The sequence below is a fragment of the Nothobranchius furzeri genome, chromosome 8, assembly GCF_043380555.1.
Source record: "Nothobranchius furzeri strain GRZ-AD chromosome 8, NfurGRZ-RIMD1, whole genome shotgun sequence".
Lineage (NCBI taxonomy): Eukaryota > Metazoa > Chordata > Actinopteri > Cyprinodontiformes > Nothobranchiidae > Nothobranchius > Nothobranchius furzeri.
In genome coordinates, this window is record NC_091748.1 from 49,708,360 (window position 1) to 49,727,960 (window position 19,601).

A 19,601-nucleotide genomic window follows, 5' to 3' on the forward strand; every position below is an offset into this window, starting at 1 on the left:
TCCCTTTCTTCTCGAGTGTCTGGGTAAGGAGGGGGAGAAACGTCCTCCATTTCTAATAACTGCATAGAGTGAAGGGAGCTAGCATCGTCTAGTTAGCCGTCGTCTTCGTCACTGCCGCGGCTCCGCCCTCTCGGTCCTCCAGGCAACGCCTACTAATGTTGCAGTTTTAAAAATTGATACGTGGGTGGAGAAGGACTCCGAGGCTCAATTGACCCACTCTTTAACCTTAAAATCACTCAAAACGTTTCAAAGGATCATGAAGCTTCACCAAAGATTAATCACGAATTAATATCTTTTTAGTTTAACCGCTTGGCCATAGCAGAAACCATTTTAAGATACCAAACAATGATCAATAAGCAGTTTATTCTTTCAAAATGACCCGACAGATGTATTTGGGAACGAAAGAGTAAAACACGAAGCTACTTTTAAGCAATAGCGCGGTTTTATTGCTTATTCTGGACTATAGAGGAAACGGGAGAAGAAAAGAAGGAGAGAGAGAAAGAGTTTTCTGATCACCAGAACAGCAAGGCGTCCCCCACTGTTTGATTTGACGGTTCTCCGTGTTTCTCCGCAGTTTTCGGCGGCGTCCGTCGGTTTGATGGCCTTCTCCGCTGTTTTCGGCGTTCTCCGTGAGTTTGACGGAGTTGCTGATTTCCCAGCCCGGTTCTGTGTTCTCCCTTCAGCAGCTAGCGCAGCGAGCAGTTGGACAGACCTGATGGGCTTGTAGCTTAGCTTTCCAGCGTTTCCGGGAGCTCTACTGGAGCACTTAGACTTCCCGCGTGCTCAAGTTAGTCGGAGCGTACGATGAGCGTGTCCTTACCGCCAGTTATCCTGGGCAAAAGAACGGAGTTTCTTTGTCTTTGTTAATGATTTATAGTCTGAGCTCGCGGGAAAACTCCATGGGCTCCCGCACATGCGCAGAACGTGTTTCTGGTATTAGGCGGTGACGTCATCACAATGCTTCCGTGTGCAAAGCATCATGGGAAATGAAGTTTCTTGACGCTGATGTGATTATTTGCTTTTCAGAGCAATTTAGCACAGTCTTTTGGAGAAAATTACCGCAGCAATTTCTCACGAGGGCATACCCTCAACACATTTATTTACTTATTTTAAAGATGTGCGCACAGGTCAGCAAAGAAGAAACAACATTTTACTCAGAGTGATGGAAAAAATTAAAAAGAGAGATCAGCGCAACACTTAGTATCTTTTTCAATGGCATTTTTTTTAAGTGTGGAGAAATCCATTCTGTCAGAAACACGTGGTCAGACATCTTGGCATAAGTTGTGAGTCTGATGGGAGCCCTCCCAGCTGTAGACACCACTCTGTACACCTTTCCATCCTCACAAACGGACTGCCACCATCCCCCTGAAAGGACAAATACAGAATGCAAAAGGTGAAAACTATTGAGTGTGTTTGCACTATGTTCATTTGTTTGTTGTTTGTTGACTAGACAGGAAAATCACACCCCGTGAGGTCTGTCCTTTCCTTCAGAGCAGTATGCATTTACTTCAAGGCATTTCTTGTGGACCCTGAGTTTTACATTGATTTCCATGAGTTTAGGATTCATGTTGTAACTACCCGCTCTCACCAGTCCCCAGCCAGAGACGCTACAGGATTTTGGCAGTGAGCAGTCACACCCATCTGACAGTGCAACAGGTTGCACTGTGTCATTGAAATTTACCTTGGAGGATAACTAGAGGAAAAAAAAATTGTGAAATGACAATGTCTGCTGACATCAACATAACCAGTAATTCTTTTCTTTTTTTATTTTCCCATTTTGATCTATAGTAAAAATCCTATAAAAGTTATGAGAAGCAATATTAAAAAAATAAATGAATAAAATCTACAAATGGGTAATGTTGACTTTTGAAAAAAAGTTGAAAGTTATTTTACCTTTAATAGCATGAGGTCATTTTTACAAGTATTTTTGTTGCAAGTATTATGAGGGAATGTGCCACAGACACACGTGGTAGGTTTTTGTCATGAAAGTTAAGAAATCCAAAGAGAACTTCATAAAATCTAAACACAAATAAATAAATACACAGTTTTCAGATTTGATCCTTACATTATTTTGTTGGATTATTCTAAAAAAAATAAATAAAAATAAACTCTGAAAGAAGATAAACTCACTTGGCTTGGCATGAGGCTGCAGTCATCACAAAGTATTCACTCAGAAGGAATCCACCACAGTATCTTGTTTCATTATTGTACATTGTCCTCTCCACAAGCACTATGTAGGGCCTGCTGTGGGGTTCAGCCTCACGACCTCCAACAATGCTGTCCCCTGTAGGAACTGTGTACAAGGTTTAGACCGTTTAGAAAAGAATCCTTTAGAATGATATTTTCTTGATCCTGTGAGGGGATTTGTTTGATAACGTTTGAAAAAGACACAAAAACAAACATATATATAATTAAAAACACAAACACCATGACAGGTTTGAAATGCTTTAACTCGTGCAACGTGAAACAGACTCATCCTGACCAGTAAAAGTCAGCACAATCATCAGAACAGCCATACTGCAGCAGATGAACATGGTGGGATCAACACCTAGTGGAGCTACTGAGGAGGAGTGAGTTCACTCTTTATGCTTCCTTCTATCAGACAGAGAGGGAGGTGCTATAAATGCTGTTATGTCTAAATTATTTATTAAACAATTTCATATGATGAAGAGCTAAAATGCTATAACACTATATTTAAATCTAAATCACACACACAAGCTGCAAATGACACCAAATCTTGGTTTCAGTCACATGACCCTGTGTCGTGTTTGCACCTGAACTGATCTACTGATCTATCTACACTCTCTTGCATGTAGTAGCCATTTCTCTAAGTATTGCCACTTTAAATTATACTTTTATCATGATCATATTCTTACTTTCTATATTTGCTTTTCTCTTATTTTTATCTTTCTTTTTGCACCAAGTACCGCAGCAATTTCCTAATGTTGTGATTTCTTTCAGAAAAGGCAATAAAACCCTTCTGATTCTGACATTAGTTAAAATGCATATTCTAATCCATGCATTAGCTTTCAACTCTATTGTCACCAATTTTATCAAGATATGGTGTAAATATTGCTCCTATATTTCAAGTATTCATGTTTGTCTCTCCCTAAAAGCTTTCTGCTGCTATTCTTGGACGGTCCACTAGATGGCGCGTTACTTTAGGTGGCCATTACCATGATCTCAAAAGAAAGCTGATGCAGCAGTTTGCGGAGTCTGGAGGCTGAGAAACACAAATTCTGCAGCAATGGTTAAAAATGATTGCCATGCAGAGGGTAAACTAACAACAACATGCTTTAGTAAACAGGATGAATCCTTTTTGTCACCTAATCACAATTAAAATGTTGTCTCAAATTTAAATTCTGTATGATCTCAGAGGGTTGTGAAAGTAACACACACACACACACACACACACACACACACACACACACACAAACAGGAACACATTTCTGGAGGAGTTTGGATTAGATTGTACATTTAAAACACTATTTTGGGGCCATAATAAAAGAGAATGAAATTATTTGGCAGCTCAAAAAACCTGCAGGGATTGAAAATAAAAAGCTGTGGAGAAATAATGGTCGTGATAAAAAAAAAGTCTCAAGGAACATCTGTCACTAAGACGACTGAAAGTTGGTTTTGCTCCCTAAACAGGGAACAAAAAGATAAGAACACTTAAGGAATTTTTGATAGAAAGAAAAACAAATGTCTGTTTTAAAAGGTCACGTGGAAGGCTAATCATGCTGACACAGTACACATTGCAAGTGTTATTTTTTATTCTACATTTGACCTTGTTGGTTGCCTCAGTTGTTGGTGTGTCCCATACAGCAACAGGAGCTAAAGCAGTGTGTTTGAGTTCTTGTTAATATTTGGAAAACATTTAGCATTTTATTACTTTTAAATCATTACAAGCTAAAGTTGACAGACAGTGCCTTCCGGGTCCTGGCCGTGTGTAAACAAACACTTTTGTGAAAGCAATTAACATTAGAAAGTTTAGACCACAGCCAGGTTAAAAATAGAAGCAGAAAGCTCTGCAGTAAGCACTCTTTAACTTCTGATCAACCCCTTTTCTTCCTCTGCACCGCCTACACAAGAGCACCTTGTGCTTCCTGTGCAACACTACAGTTTTCCATTGTGGTGATGCCTCAGCCTGTCGAGCTGCATCATGTGACTTTTTGTGCAAAACAAATTAGTATTTACAAAACAGTTTTTTCCTGTTGTTTGTCTGTATTCCTTCATGCACTTTCACTTTTTCTGCTTTAATTGTTTTGTACAGGGTTAGGGTTTGGTCAGCTGTCATGCTCAGTGGTAAAGTGCTTTAGAAAAAAATTTGACCTGATTTAAACTAAAAGCAAACTTTTCCTTTCTGTTGCATGTGTTAATTTCACATCAGGCATTTTAGTGGTCCAACCATCATGAAAAATAAACAATCAGGTAGGTTATGTGTCAAGTAGTGACAGATCGGCACTACTTGACATTTTTTTTATGATCTGTGACTGTTTTTACTATTTTTGTTTTAGTTTCCATTGATGTGACTGAAGGGGGCACTCTAAGCTAGCCTAGAGAAGGCCTCCTCATGTGAATTTGAGTATGGGCCAATGCCCTCACTGAGAGGTTCATTGACTGCATCCTATAAGTGCTGCGTCCTGCACTTGACTCCCTGTTTGATGCTGATTAGTATTCCAGGCCCGCAGCTTTGCAGAGGCTCACCGTTTCAATGCTCCAATGTGATGATGATTATGTCTGCATTGTTTGTCCCAATTAAATATTTTCTGCAAATCAATGTATTTAAAATATGATTTCAGATGCACAAGTGGCTGTTTTACTGTCATTTAGTGAGAGGCATGTTTTGTATGTAGTGAGTCTCAAAAACAAAGCCATGGATGCCTGTGTGCCTTTAAGAGGCAAGATCACATTGTTATTCTGGGTTTGTCCACAAGCTGACTGTGGAGGTGGACAGATAGCGGTTCTGGGGGGTGGTGTGTGGAGGTGGGAGAAGGTATGGGAGGGGCGAGTGTAGGCGTCTCCTAATATGAGTCTCCAGGGGCCAGCATGGATTAGAAGGAGACAGGGAAAGACAGCGATGTGGATAAGATGTCCTTTAGATGCATCGCATGTTTTACAGCATATCCAAGGAGGCAGGGCTTGATCCTGTGTTTGCTCCTCTATGGCAGTGGTGCAGGCTGAACACTCAAGGCTAAGCTGCCCATTAGCAGCCCAATAATTTGTGGCATTATGCAGAGGCTGCAGCTGGTGCTACTGATGCACCGCTTCTCGCATGTCATCCCTGAAAACTGAAAGGAGTCTTAGTGCTGCTCCTTATAAAGCCGGCCTCTCATCCTTGCTTCCATTCTTTGTCTTGGAATCAAGAGTAGCCCAAAAAAAAAAAAAAAGAGAGAAAGAAAAGGCTTGAGCTGTGTAGCTTATTTATTTCCTCACTAGCTCTCCTTTTTGAATCGCAGCATGCTCAATATAAAATCAATGTATTAAGTGTTCTCAAGTGCGTGGAGTGACGTGCTGCCATTCCCACTCTATGCCTTCGGCTGTGATTACAGCTAATTTGAATGATTGAAATGCTTCCATGGAGGAGCCACAGTGAGTGAAGTGGGGGGCTCACACAGATGAAGGGGGAGGAGGCGAGAAAGGCTTGGCTCTACTCCAGGTGGAGAAGGTGAGTCATTCCCTGCATTGATAGACAGTCTGCCACCATGCACAAACGTGTGCACGTGCACGCCAGAATTGTTGTGGAGAGAATGAAATCAACAGCGGTGTGCGTCATGTGTTTTGTGTCTGTTACAGAGGATATATTTGGATGTATGCACTGCAGTTGCTGAAGGATTGAATGACTCGAGCTGCAGAGCTTAAACAATATGATCAAAGAGAAGTTTTAGCGCAATAAAGTCGTTTTTGGCCATTCATCAGAAAACTATGGAAATATTACTTTAATTAACAAATGTGGCCTGAGCATTTTCTGCACACGTGAAATAGACTCACTATAGCGTGTGTGTGTGTGTGTGTGTGTGTGTGTGTGTGTGTGTAGATGTGTGCGTGCATGTGATTAAAGTTGTGGTAGCTGAGAGTCATATACAGTTCAGCATTCTAATGGATTGTGCAAAATCCTAATCTTACTTGCAGATGAAGATTTTTTTAAAAGGTTTGTCCAAAAAGGCATTTACCATTCTGAAGTATCTACCGATGATGATCTGTTTAAAAGGCATTTCTTCAAGGAATCAAGGAATGCTAAGCCTTTGATTTGACCCAAATTCGTGTTTATGTCACAAAAAACAACATTAAAGATTGAATATGGAACAGGTGAATAAAAGCTATACATACATACATATACATACATATACATTTACATATATATATATATATACATATATATATATATATATATATATATATATATAGAGAGAGAGAGAGAGAGAGAGAGAGAGAGAGAGAGAGAGAGAGAGAGAGAGAGAGAGAGAGAGAGAGAGAGGGCACCGTTTCAGGATGCCAAATACAGTAAACAGTCCACTCGGCACAGCAAGGCTGGCTATGTGGAACTCTGCAAGTCAATTGGAGGATTCAGGATCCCGCCCAACCCCGCCTTCCCATCAGACTCTGATGTTTTGTATCTGTGATGTTCGTGCTTCTATGTTGAGGAGTTTTTTTGTATAATAGAGTTACTCCCCGCTGGGTCTAACTCTGCTATGCCTTTTTTTTTTACCTTACCCCAATCATCCTCATGTAACACCCTTTTCATCTAATGAAATGAGCGCCGTTCTGGCTGCTCTCGTGACTGCCTGTACCTGTTTTTGTCTACATGTGTGTGTGTTTAACCTTGGTCAGGTTGTGTTGCGGAGTCAAGTTCCTATATGCTCTGGGTCGCTGGAGCGCTGGCAATAAAGCTGATTCTGATTCTGATTCAAGCAGCTGCTTCTTAGCCCTCAAGATGTTATCTTTCGCAGAAGAGGAGCAACCACAAAAGATCTAAAACCAGAGTTTAGATTTTGAATTAACGTTGCAAAGCAATAATATAGGAAAATGACATCTGTCCAAATGCATTGTAAACATATGAAAAGTATTCTTTTTTTGTTGGTGCAGATCAAACACAGAAAGTGAAAACCTTTTCGGTTCTGAGTCTTTGAGCTGTTGAGGTATCACGTTCACCTTCAGCATCTAATACACTGAGATAAGGGTCCTCTTTACCTCAAGTGTTTAATCAATTATGCATTCCAATGGGTGTGAAAAAGTAAGGGCATCTCTCGTTCTTTTGTCTGTGCCGCGGATGCAAATTGACTGTGTTTGTGGGCCACTCCGCCACTCAAGGTGGGCGTCAGATTTGTGCCGCTTCAGCATCAAACTAAACAAGGTCAACCAAAAGTTTCAGTAGAAGGTTCTTGAGCTTGCTTCACTTGGTGGCACTTATACTTCAGTCTGGAATCATTTCAGCCTACAAAGGTTGTGTCTTATGGCTGATGCATCTTCTTTTCGTTTTGTCAACATGAATCTCAAACAGAGAATCCAGTTGTTCCAGCTGTTCTTTTTGGCTTCTTTTTAATAAGTGAAGTCACATATCTCACAATCCCACTGTGGATGACTGCAAGTGAACCGTTGGTTCCTCGTTTTCCAACGAGGGAGGGGTGTACACCAGAAGACGTTCTGTTCAAAATAAAGAAAACAAGCAGGCTGCCTTCCTCTTCCTCCGCCTGCCCACTAGTCTGCCTCTTTCTAACAAATGTGTCAGACTATGTCTGTCTCTGTTTTTAATCTATCTATCTATCTATCTATCTATCTATCTATCTATCTATCTATCTATCTATCTATCTATCTATCTATCTATCTATCTATCTATCTATCTATCTATCTATCTATCTATCTATCTATCTATCTATCATCTATCTATCTATCTATCTATCTATCTATCTATCTATCTATCTATCTATCTATCTATTATCTATCTATCTATCTATCTATCTATCTATCTATCTATCTATCTATCTATCTATCTATCTATCTATCTATCTATCTATCTATCTATCTATCTATCTATCTATCATCTATCTATCTATCTATCTATCTATCTATCTATCTATCTATCTATCTATCTATCTATCTATCTATCTATCTATCTATCTATCTATCTATCTATCTATCTATCTATCTATCTATCTATCTATCTATCTATCTATCTATCATTCTGTCTGTCTAATCCACCAACGCCACGGACGAGAGCAAATAAAAAAGTTGTTGTCATGGAAACCTACCGTGCCTCTGCCACCCCCCTCAGCAGGCTCAAACTTGTACAGACACACGTGCACTCATACACAATCACTCTCTCTCTTTCTGTCTCTCTCTCTCTCTCACACACACACACACACACACACACACACACACACACACACGCGCGCGCACACACACACACACACACACACACACACACACACACACACACACACTTTCATTCGAGAAACACTCTAAAGACACGGACCACTTCGGGAGGCAAAGCGGAAAGAAATCCGTCCAACTGGTCAGGACACAGGCAGAGTGAGATTGCAGAGACCCACCCAGAATAATAAAAAGTGCAAATCCTCATAACACCACCGAAACGTATGTGAAAGTCTTCGTTCCTCATGAGGTTCCTAAGTTTAACACACATATTTAACCATATTTGTTCTTCCTAAGTCCGAAGTCCTTCCTCATCATCATGTATTATACATTCATCAGATTTGTAAAATGATAAATTTCAGAAAGTTATTCATTAAATCTCTGTTTATTTAATATTTACTGAAGCCAAAAGCCAAATTTATCTGATGCTATTAGCAGCCAAGGAATGAGTAATTAGTTTACTACCTAATTTCTCCAAATTGCATATATTTCTATGAATATAGAGCTGCTCTTACACAATCACGAAAAATACTAAAACCCAGTGGTTATAACGTGTAGGTCGAGGCTGGTGAGTAAGGGATTTGTCTACTTTGACATTAGCTAGGTCGACCCTCTTGTCGAAGAGGTAGATTTGGTCTGTGTGGTGAAAACGTGTTCCTGAGGACGTCATCTTCTCATTCATGCTGCCACCAGCTGCTCGCAGCTGACGCACGTCTGCTTTACGGCAACCCCTCCTTCCCACAACCTCCCTGTGGAGGGCACATGTCCCGCAGGTCTCCATTCACTCAAGGTGAGATGCAGATGACATGACAAGTTGCTGCCATGACAACGGTTGGTTAGGTACAGCGTTGCAGCATAAACCCATATCTTGACTGGTCAAAAAGAGAAGAAAAATAAACCCTCCTCTTAATGAAAAAGAAGAAAGATTTACTGTCATTGTGATTAGTTTTTGTAATCTTCCACCTCTATACATTTTTTTATGAGTCTGATTTGTAACGAGGGTGTTGCAGATCTGCAAATTCTGGGCTGCTGTCTGGTTCCCCTCAATCAATATCTAATCAGTTCACTTGATGTAATTGCTCAGGCGCTGATTGCTTCTTGATGCTGTTTCACCTGAAATGTGTTCTCTGCCCTGTTATTTGACAATTTTGTGGGGTTTTCAAGGGTGGGGGTTCAAAATTACGTTAAAAATCAGACAAGGTCTAGTTTTAATGCCAGGTTGCTAAGCTCTGATGAGCCCACATAGTCCTGATGTGATGCGCTGAACATGATTGGCGTTTAGGAGGAAAGCAAGTAAACAAAAAGAAAACAAAACAAGAACAAGTCCATATTTCCAACAGCGAAGTTAATCGATATGAAAATTAGGTTTGTTTATTTTACTATACTCGTTACACTAGTTAGACATATATAGCTTCCTGGGCATTGGTCTGCAAAGGTGTTTGACTTTCTTGTTGTGTTTACGTTTTATTTTTAGTCAGATTTCAATAAATGCTTAAATATTTGAGCGAACTTGACCTGATGCAGGTGAAACTGAAGTGATCATCACTATGGAGCTGACTGAATAAGAAAAAAAACTCTATATTTGTCTGTGGCTTACTTGCCCCCCCTCCCCCTCTAGAGATGATTGCGTTGTATAAAAGGCCTTTTCTCCCCGCTTTGTATTCAGACAGACTGCCACCTCAAGAGCCTGCAGATAAGAAGATACATTGCTGGTGACATTTAAAAAGAGTCAGTACCTCACTAACCCTTCATCTGCTCGTCTATTGTCGGCATCCTTTGGCCTGTAATGAGAATGTGTCCGCCTGGGCCATTATAAATAGGCCGTGTCCTGGTTAAATGCAACACCTCTCTTTGGGTGCTATTTGGGCTGCATGATTCGCCATGATTCATGCCAGCATGTGTTCTCTCTGTTCTCACACATGAGCTGGATGACCGGGGGGAGGAGATAAGGACCCAACATGGATCATGGGGTGTGTGTGTGTGTGTGTGTGTGTGTGTGTGTGTGTGTGTGTGTGTGTGTGTGTGTGTGTGTGTGTGTGTGTGTGTGTGTAAGAGAGAGAGAGAGAGAGAGAGAGAGAGAGAGAGAGAGAGAGAGAGAGAGAGAGAGAGAGAGAGCGAAAAGGCTGTGCTATGAGTCGGTGAGAGAGAGAGAGAGAGAGAGAGAGAGAGAGAGAGAGAGAGAGAGAGAGAGAGAGAAGGCTGTGCTATGAGTCGAAGCGATACTTTTTTATTTTATTTATTTTTTTACCGTGTCCTGTCTGGCTGTGAAGCAAACAGAATTGATGTCTGAATGCTGGTGACAAGCTGAAATCCCACCGCCACGCCTACAAGATCCCTAGTTTTTATTTATTTATTTATTTATTTGCGCTGTTTCCCGAAGAAGCAGTGGGAACTACTATGCTGTCGCTAGTGATCACAGCCGGCAGGCAGCAAGGAGGAGCAGGCAGGGCAAGGTGAAGTTACAGCATAAGTTACTGAGTTTAAAATTAGAAAGGTAGCAGTGGATATAATGCTTTTTGGTTTACATGTTTCTTTTTTTTTCTTTTTTTTTTTTTTACCGTGTCCTGTCTGGCTGTGAAGCAAGCAGAATTGATGTCTGAATGCTGGTGACAAGCCTTACAGATTTACTCTCAGGTGGAGCATCAAAGCGTCTGCTTTTAATGTCACGCCTGATACTTAAAACTTTATTGTTATTGTTGTTGAATGCTTGGTAATTCCGACCAGACACGGAGACAGAGGTGAAAGAGAAAGGAAAAGAAAAGGTGGGGAGAGGGGGTTGGGGTGGGGGGTCTACAAAAATAAACAATGAACAAGAGTCTGCTTCTAGACCTGCAGAGAAAAAAAAATTAAAAAAGCAAAAGGACAAAAAAAGGGACACAACAACAATACAACAAGATCTAGCTATCACTGTGTCAACTTGATGAAAAAATATATAATCAACATTGCTTAACTGAAGAATCACGATAATAAATCACAGTGCATTAAGTGCCCACAATAGTCTTAAGACCTGTGTTTAACGTGCCCAAGCCCATACTTTTGAGAGCACCATGTGAGCACCTGTGTGTGTACACATGCTTGTTTATTTAAGGTTTCTCTATAGGAGCGTCCAACAGAGAGTGTGAGGGACCACAGATCCGCCCCCCAAAGATGCGCAGGAGACGGGGGAGCTCCAAGTCTCAGAGATCCAGGCACTGCCCCAGAACACAGGAACCCCAAGGAGACTGCAACCAGAAAGGCCCCAGCCCCCTTCGAGAGGCACAGAGGATCGCCCCGGGAGGCCACAACCAGCAGCCGGCAGAGTCCCGGGAGACATCAGCGGCAAGCCCACAGGCCCACCCGCAGCCTCCCACCCCCTAACCGGCCGGGCCCGGGACCCAGCGACCCGGGACCCAGCGACCCGGGACCCAGCGACCCGGGACCCAGCGACCCGGGACCCAGGGGCGACCACCCCCGCCGGGGACCCAGCAGAGCACAGGGACCCAGACCCCACCAGGCAGCCACCGGGATCTATCAGGCAGATGCCAAAATCTTAAAACCCCAGACCCGGTTGCCACGAACACTCAGGCAGACCAAGGCACAACCCCTCACACCAGGTGTGGCAGGGGGAGGGGGGACGAAGATCTATATCATCAAGAGAAGTTCAAGGAGAGGGGAGGAGTCAAAGGCCCCACCTGACATATACAGTCATACACAAACACAGTCACACACTCCCTCCCTCATGCTCACACATGCACATACAACCCAAGACTTACAAAAATGTACGCCGGACACCCACTCATGCTCCCCATACACACCCTATTCACTCTGGCCCCGGTACTGCTGCACATTGGTACAACCATCACCGGTAACCAGAGTTTGACCCTTTCTGCTGGGGTGCTGATGAGCAGGCTCCCCCGCCCAATGCTAAGCACAGCAACCTACCACCCCAGACCCCAACCAGACGGCCAGATCTCCCTCCTAGCCTCCAGCCCCAGGAAGCCAAGCAACAACAGAGGTGGCTAAGACCCCTAGTCTCCCTCCGCCTGCTCCAATATAGTCTTGTGTGATCATGAGGTGTATTCCATGGCTGTGGTGAGTGGGCAGTGTGGGCATCATCCGGCCTATGCCAGCTGATGCCACCGCACCACCCCACTTACACCCTCAGCCATCAGTGTCTAAGTGCGGTTTAAAATTGGAAGTGGGCACCGGCACCCAGGAGGAAGCTGAGATATCCCCCTGCCAAATGCCGTTGAATGTGCTCACTCCCAAGGCCCTAAGTGTGTGTTTGCGTGGAATGTCGTCAGTGGAAGTGTATAAGGTGCAAATAAAATTGGGGGCAGGTTGCCACAGGAATGCGGAAATGGGGTCCATACCCGCACTCCCTGACTTGCCCACCCCCCAAGGTCCTATGTGTATGTTTGTGTGATGATGTGAGGGAGCAGGAGGAAAGAAATATGCGGGGATGGGGAGGAATGGCTGGTTGGGCTTAGCCCTCCAGGGAGCCAGCTCCCCTACTGGCCCCAATAGGCACCTCTGTTGTCAAACTGCCACCCAGGGCATGGAGACCCCAGCCCATCCTGCCAGGGCCCAAAGCAGCAGCATTACAGAGCCCTACGGAGTCCGAGGGCACCAACCCAGCCCCACCCCAGCAGAATATCTATGCCCATCCCTGCATTTGCACAACTTCCAGAATATATAAGACATAGGACATCCAGGTAAGGTTGGGTCCTCCCCCTCCTGGACCTCCCCCTCCCCTGTGATGGAACAGCAGAGGAGCCAAGGATGGTTGACCATGGCAGGATCACAACAGAGAAGTGAGAAGTGATCAGGGGAGGAGCATGCGCTGACGGCCGATCACCGGACAGCAGCGTTTGAAGTTGATGGCAGCTCGTTAGCAAACATCCACAAACAATTTAGATGCATTTTTGCCTAATTTAACTACTGACAACGAAAAAATAATCTGGTAAGTACAACTCACTCACTCTGGAGGTAAGTGAAGGAAATTTAGAATTTTTTTTTATTATATTGACGAAGTTTTTGAAGTTTTCGTTATGGGTCCGAAGAAATCAGCAGCTGAGGCTGAAACACCTTGGATCAAGAGGAGCCGTCCTCAGGACTCGCCTGAGGCCTCATCTCCCCGGAAGGACATATTAGAATTATTGGATTCTATAGATAAACGGCTTCTGGGATTTGAGGGGCGACTTCATCTGCTCGAGGTTCTACACCAGGAGTTTCAGAACCTCCGAACATCTCTGGAGTTCAGCCAGGAGCAGGTGGAGCAGCTCGCTGCTGAGAACACGTCTCTGCGGGAGTCCATTTCTTCCCTGGAAGAGGGAATGACGCGGATCGCCCAGGACAACAAGATTCTGAAGGAGATGGTTTTGGACCTTCAGGCCCGCAGCATGAGGGATTATCTGGTGTTCGCAGGCCTGCCGGAGCAGACGGGAGGGGCGGAGAACTGCGAGCATACAATCAAGAACTTTCTCCAGACCCAAATGAAAATACCCGAAGAAACGGTAAAAAACATCACCTTTCACCAGGGACACCACCTTGGAGCTAAAAGAGGGGACAGCTGAAGGCCTCGTCCCATCGTGGCTAAATTTGAACATTTTAAGCAGAAGGATCTTGTTAAAAGTCACGGAAGAGAGCTCAAAGGGTAGGATTTCAGCGTAAATGATCAGTTCCCTAAGGAGATTCTGGATCGGCGCCGGGTCCTCTTTCCGCTGCGCAAAAAGTTTATCCAGGATGGGAAGAGAGCTGTCATCTCGGTGGATAAGCTTTATGTGGACAATAAGCTTTACAAGGAGCGAGGAGTGACAGACTGGCTGTATTAGCCCAACATCAGGTCAGACATTTACTATTCTTATCAGGATTCACTGGATTTGATCACATCAGGATTAAACAGCTGCTAAATGCGTATTGTTGATGATACGGTTACAAATTATTTTGAGATCAACATTAATAAGCGAAATTGGGCGATAGCTGGTAGGAAATGCAGGGTCTTTGCCTGGTTTTAACAAGAGACTAATATTGGCTGAAGTCATGTCTGGCTGTAATCTGCCACTCTCTTCGATTTTCCTCACCATTCTGAAAAATGTTGGAGCCAGAATGATCCAGAATTCTTTGTAGAACTCTGCTGGAAACCCGTCTGGACCTGGAGCTTTCCTTTTAGTCATGGATTTAAGGGGTTGTTGGAGCTCAGCTGATGTTAATGGCGAGTCCAGGACTGTAGCTTGGCTGTCTGATAATTTAGGAAGTGTTATCCTGTCAAGGAGCTCATTGATCTCGTTATCTGATGGCTTTATCTGTGGTGAGTACAAAGTTTGGTAAAAGTCTCTGAAGGTGTTGTTTATTCTTTCAGGGTCATAAACTATATTCCCGGTTGAGTCTTTAACAGCAGATATGGTAGTTTCCTCTTTATTTATTTTTAATTGGTTAGCTAAGAATTTACTTGATTTATTACTATGTTCAACGTTTTCTATTCATAGTCTTTGTGCTAAAAATTGTGTCTTTTTGTCAATAATTCCAAGAAGTTCTAATTTAGCTTTACGTAATTTGCTCAGTAACTCTTCTTCTGTGGATGCCTCTAAAGACTTAATGATTTCCTCTAACTCCTGAATATGTTTGTTTTCTGTTTTTTTTTTCTTATGTGATGAGAAAGAGGTTATTTTACCTCTCATCACTGCCTTTCCTGCCTCCCAGAGAATAGATGCTGATGTTCCAGGCAGGTCATTATGTTCTAAATATAAAGCCCACTCCCTTTTTAAAAAAAATCAATAAAACCTTCGTCTTTAGGCAGTGATGTATTAAACCTCCAGTTTTTGCTTGGTGGGATTGTCTTCTTGTTTACCAGAGTTAAAGAAACCGGAGCATGGTCGCTGACAGCTATGGGGTGTATCTCGGTGTCTGAAATGTCAGCCAACAATGAGCTGCTGACTAGAAAATAATCCAAATGTGAATGAGAGTGATGGACGTGTGAGAAAAAAGTATATTCTCTACGGTTGGGATGAAGAGATCGCCGTGCATCACAAAGCCCATAATCACTCATGTACTGTTTAACTATGTTAGTGGATTGCCAATTGCGCTGAGTCCCAGCTGTACTGAGCCTATCTGTTAAAGTGTCCATCAAAAAATTTAAATCACCTCCAAGTATAAGTGGACAGTCCAAGTGTTTGGAGAGTACAGAGAAAAAATTATGAAAGAATGGAGGGTCATCAATATTTGGACAGTATATGCTGACGATAAATAAGCTTTGGTTTTGTATAGATATTTTTAACATTATAAATCTACCCTCTGGATCAGAAACTGTGTCCAATACTGTGAAATTTATGTTTTTGTGTATTAAAATAGCTACACCCCTTTGCCTAGAGTTATAGCAGGCAGAGAACATGCTGGGAAACTCAGGTGTTTTAAGTTCATCTGCAGATGTGGCAGATCTATGAGTCTCTTGTAATAATATTATGTCTGCTTGCACTCTTTTTAACTGATCAAAATTTTTTTTATCTGCTCTCTCTAGAGCCAGCTCCATGTACGTTCCATGAGACAAACCTTAGTGTACCCATAGATGTGTGTGTGAGTAGCTAAAATATGACGCCTTCATGTGAATACGATGGAATAAGTAATTAAACGCATACATTAATCTTATAGTAAATAATAGAGAGTAAATAATAAGGGTATTATTGTAATCAATATTATCATTTGCAATATTAAATATAATAACAATAAAAGTAGTGAAAAATAATAATAATATTTTCCTACAACCTTAATATAAAAATATTAATGCTGATAATGATAAAGTATAAATAAATAATGATAAAAACAAAAATAATAATAATAATGATAATAATAATAATAATAATAATAATAACAAGACAAGCCCAACAGTGTTTCGATTGTGCAATGAAACGCCTTAGGCTACTTATCCGTGTGACTGCGTATGGAGTCTGTGTGTGTGTGTGTGTGTGTGTGTGTGTGTGTGTGTGTGTGTGTGTGTGTGTGTGTGTGTGTGTGTGTGTGTGTGTGTGTGCGCGCGCGTAGGGTTGTCACGGTATGAAAATTTAACCTCACGGTTATTGTGACCAAAATTATCACGGTTTTCGGTATTATCGCGGTATTTTTTAAACGGTGTTGCATATGTTCAGAAAGCATTGATAGTCCTGTTCTACACAAACTGAAATAGTTCTGAAAAGGTTTAACAGTGTTTATTAAACCTAAAATAACACAAAGCCTTAGCAAAAGTGCAACTTTTCACAAGTAAAGGAACAAATAGCTTATTTTTCTGGAACTTGTTACAGTAGTCAGTGCAGGTTTAAATTATACAAATCCAAACATTCAAAACATAAACAATATGTAAACAAATCAAAGAAACACCACTTGTTTTCTCATATACTTGTTTTCTTCATTATCAAAATGAAAATCTAAAACTCCAGTCCACACTTGACTTGAGCACTGTACAAGTCAACCTTAAAAAATATGTATTTAAAATAAATATCCACTTTAAACAAATTACTAAAATAACTACTACACTATGTAATCAAATCCAAATGTTCAAGTATAAATGGCATTGAATAAGTAAACAAATCCATGACAAGGAACTAATTGTATATTTCTCTTCATCATCAACAAATAAGATGCTTCATCCAGCAACAGGGTGTCCGTGACACGGTTTAAATGCTGGCAGAGGACGCTGCGGCTGCAGTATATAGTGACTCGTTGCATTCTCCCTCAACCAAAAGTCCTCACGTCATGCATTTCAGCTAAAATGCTAATGTTATCTTACCTTGCACTGGCTGTAGAGACGTGGGTGATGGTCACACAGATGTGCCATTAGATTCGAAGTGTTACCTTTTGCAGACCCTTGTTTCCTGCACGTTCTGCAAACGGGATAGCCGTCTTCTATTAACTGTCCCTCAGCATTTTTCAGAAATCCCAAATATGCCCATACTTCCGATTTAGTCTTCTTTGAGGGCTGATGGATGTCCTGGGCGCTGCCGTCGCCTCCTTCGGCCATTATTTCAGCTTCAAAGTTTTGGTGCCGTTGCAAATTAAAAAGTGCGTGTGCGCGCAGCGGGAACTTCAGCTGAAGCGACGGTGGCTGGTAAGGGTCATCGCGCCGAAACCGCGGCCACGGTAAACCCACCGAGATAATATAGTTTTTTAAAAACTGGACGGTTATTTTTATTGTCAACTTTTTTACCGGGGTTTACCGCTATACCGGTTACCGTGACAACCCTACGCGCGCGTGCGCAAGTTGTGTGCTGCAATGTGGAAAAAAATGTGCCATGCAGATGTAAAGACCCAGAAGCAGATAAAAAAAGGGAAAGAAAGGAAGTATAAAGGTTAAAAAGAGGAAAAAAGAAGAAATAAAAGAAAAAGCATTGTGGGTGTGAGGTGGTGAGGGAACAGCTGAACATTTCTAAACGGATCTAGCAGCTATAAATCCTGACATGTTCAAACCCAGTGTAACGTTATGAACTTCATAATTTTCAGCTCCACACAGCTGCCCCTATACACAGTAACACCCGTGTAGAAAACGCCAAGGTCGGGTGTTCCTCAGACTGTTTACATTCCAGGAGAAGAGCCAGAAGGAGAAGAAGAACGCTTTTCAATAATCAAAGTACTTAATTTGTGATTAAAGCTATTCGAAACATATGTTGATCAATAATAATCAAGTGAATGATCTGTGGAATAAAGATGTCATGATTTATGTGTTTATTGAAAACAGGACTACTGCACAGACAGACTGACCCTCATCTCCATAGAAACGCATGACACATTGTTCCAACCAATCAGAGCTTTCGGCTGCCGCAAGAGAATCTGGCTTGTTGACTTAAAGTGTCCAATCCGCTTTACTAAAACTTATCAACAATTCAGAGATATAAAACAATGCAACGCCATTTTAAGCAGTTCCATTTTGACTTCAGTTCTATTCACCGTCATCCCAAAGAGAAGCACAGCCTGGCCAGATGTATTTTCTTCTTTAAACTAAGAACTGTGAAGTTGGAGATTTTCGTCGTTTAACAACCAGACGACATCCTTTCAAAATAAGAGCACCTGCTGACGCTGCCGATTGTTACCTGGGTCGACCCTTCAGACGGGCTTTGAAACGCTGCGATCGCTGTTTCTACCAGCTCCAGCGCACATCCGAGGTTCTTGGACCTGGCATTTCCTGATCTACCTGGGAGGCCCCCCACTGGGTACGTACACGGCAAAATAGCAGCTCATGTCATCACTTTATAAGCCTCGTGATATCTAGTCATAACAATCAGACTACCAGATTCAATGACGTCAGCCTAAGGAGTCTGAACCAACCACACACACACACACACATCGAACATCACATTCATTTCCAAACAACACAGAGTTAGTCCTGGTAGATTGTTAAGAATTTATAATTAAGAAATTAAAGATTCTTAAACGATCCCAACTCTCTCTCTTTTCTTGTCTCAAAGTCAATACAGAGTGTTTAATTAAACTCCCTGATGATAAAAACAGCCCATCTTCTGATTATAACAAGTGATCTACTTACAGTATATTAAAATACAACTCTAGATAGTTACATCACTCTATTTCTCTACACCAGTGAGTGCTTTTCATAATAATAAAGTTGTACCCTGAAGTTTGTCTAATAAAGCCAGTCTGTTACTCCTCATTCTTTGTAGATCTTACCGTCAACAAAAAGTTTATCCACGGAGATCACAGCCCGCTTCCCATCCTGGATGAACTTCTTGCGCTGCGGATAGAGAACTCGGCGGCGATCCCGAATTTCTTTGGGAAACTGGTCGTTTACGCTGTAGTCTTTACCTTTAAGCTCTCTCCCGCGGCTTTTAACAAGATCTTTCTGCTTAAAGTGCTCAAATTTAGCCACGATGGGACGAGGTCTTCTGCTGTCTGTTCTCCTGGCTCCAAGGCGATGTACCCGATGAAAGGTGATGTTTTTAACCGTTTCCTCAGGTATCTTCATGTGAGTGTGGAGAAAGTTCTTGATGGTTTGTTCGCAATCCTCCGCTTCTCCTCCAGTCTGCTCTGGAAGGCCTGCGAACACCAGGTTATCTCTCATGCTGCTTGATTGGAGATCCAGAACCGTCTCCTTTAGAGCTTTGTTGTCCTTGGAGATCCGATCTAATCCTGCAGTCAAGGAGGAAACCGATTCCCGCAGAGACGCGTTCTCAGCCGCGAGCCGCTCCACCTGCTCCTGGCTAAACTCCAGAGATGTTCGGAGGTCTTGGAATTCCTTGTGAAGCACCTCTAGC

The 19,601-nt window shown here is 42.3% G+C and overlaps 1 protein-coding gene across 1 annotated transcript; it reads right to left on the bottom strand.

Annotated features, from left to right (window-relative positions):
- Nucleotides 1-1,248: 1,248 nt before the first annotated feature.
- LOC107375040 (mast cell protease 1A-like) lies at nucleotides 1,249-2,534 on the bottom strand. Its single transcript, XM_070553869.1, has 5 exons — nucleotides 2,483-2,534; nucleotides 2,131-2,293; nucleotides 1,894-1,951; nucleotides 1,466-1,693; nucleotides 1,249-1,365 (listed from the first exon to the last, which is right to left on the bottom strand). The coding sequence occupies exons 1-5, from the start codon at nucleotides 2,532-2,534 to the stop codon at nucleotides 1,249-1,251; spliced, it is 618 nt and encodes a 205-aa protein (XP_070409970.1).
- Nucleotides 2,535-19,601: the final 17,067 nt, after the last annotated feature.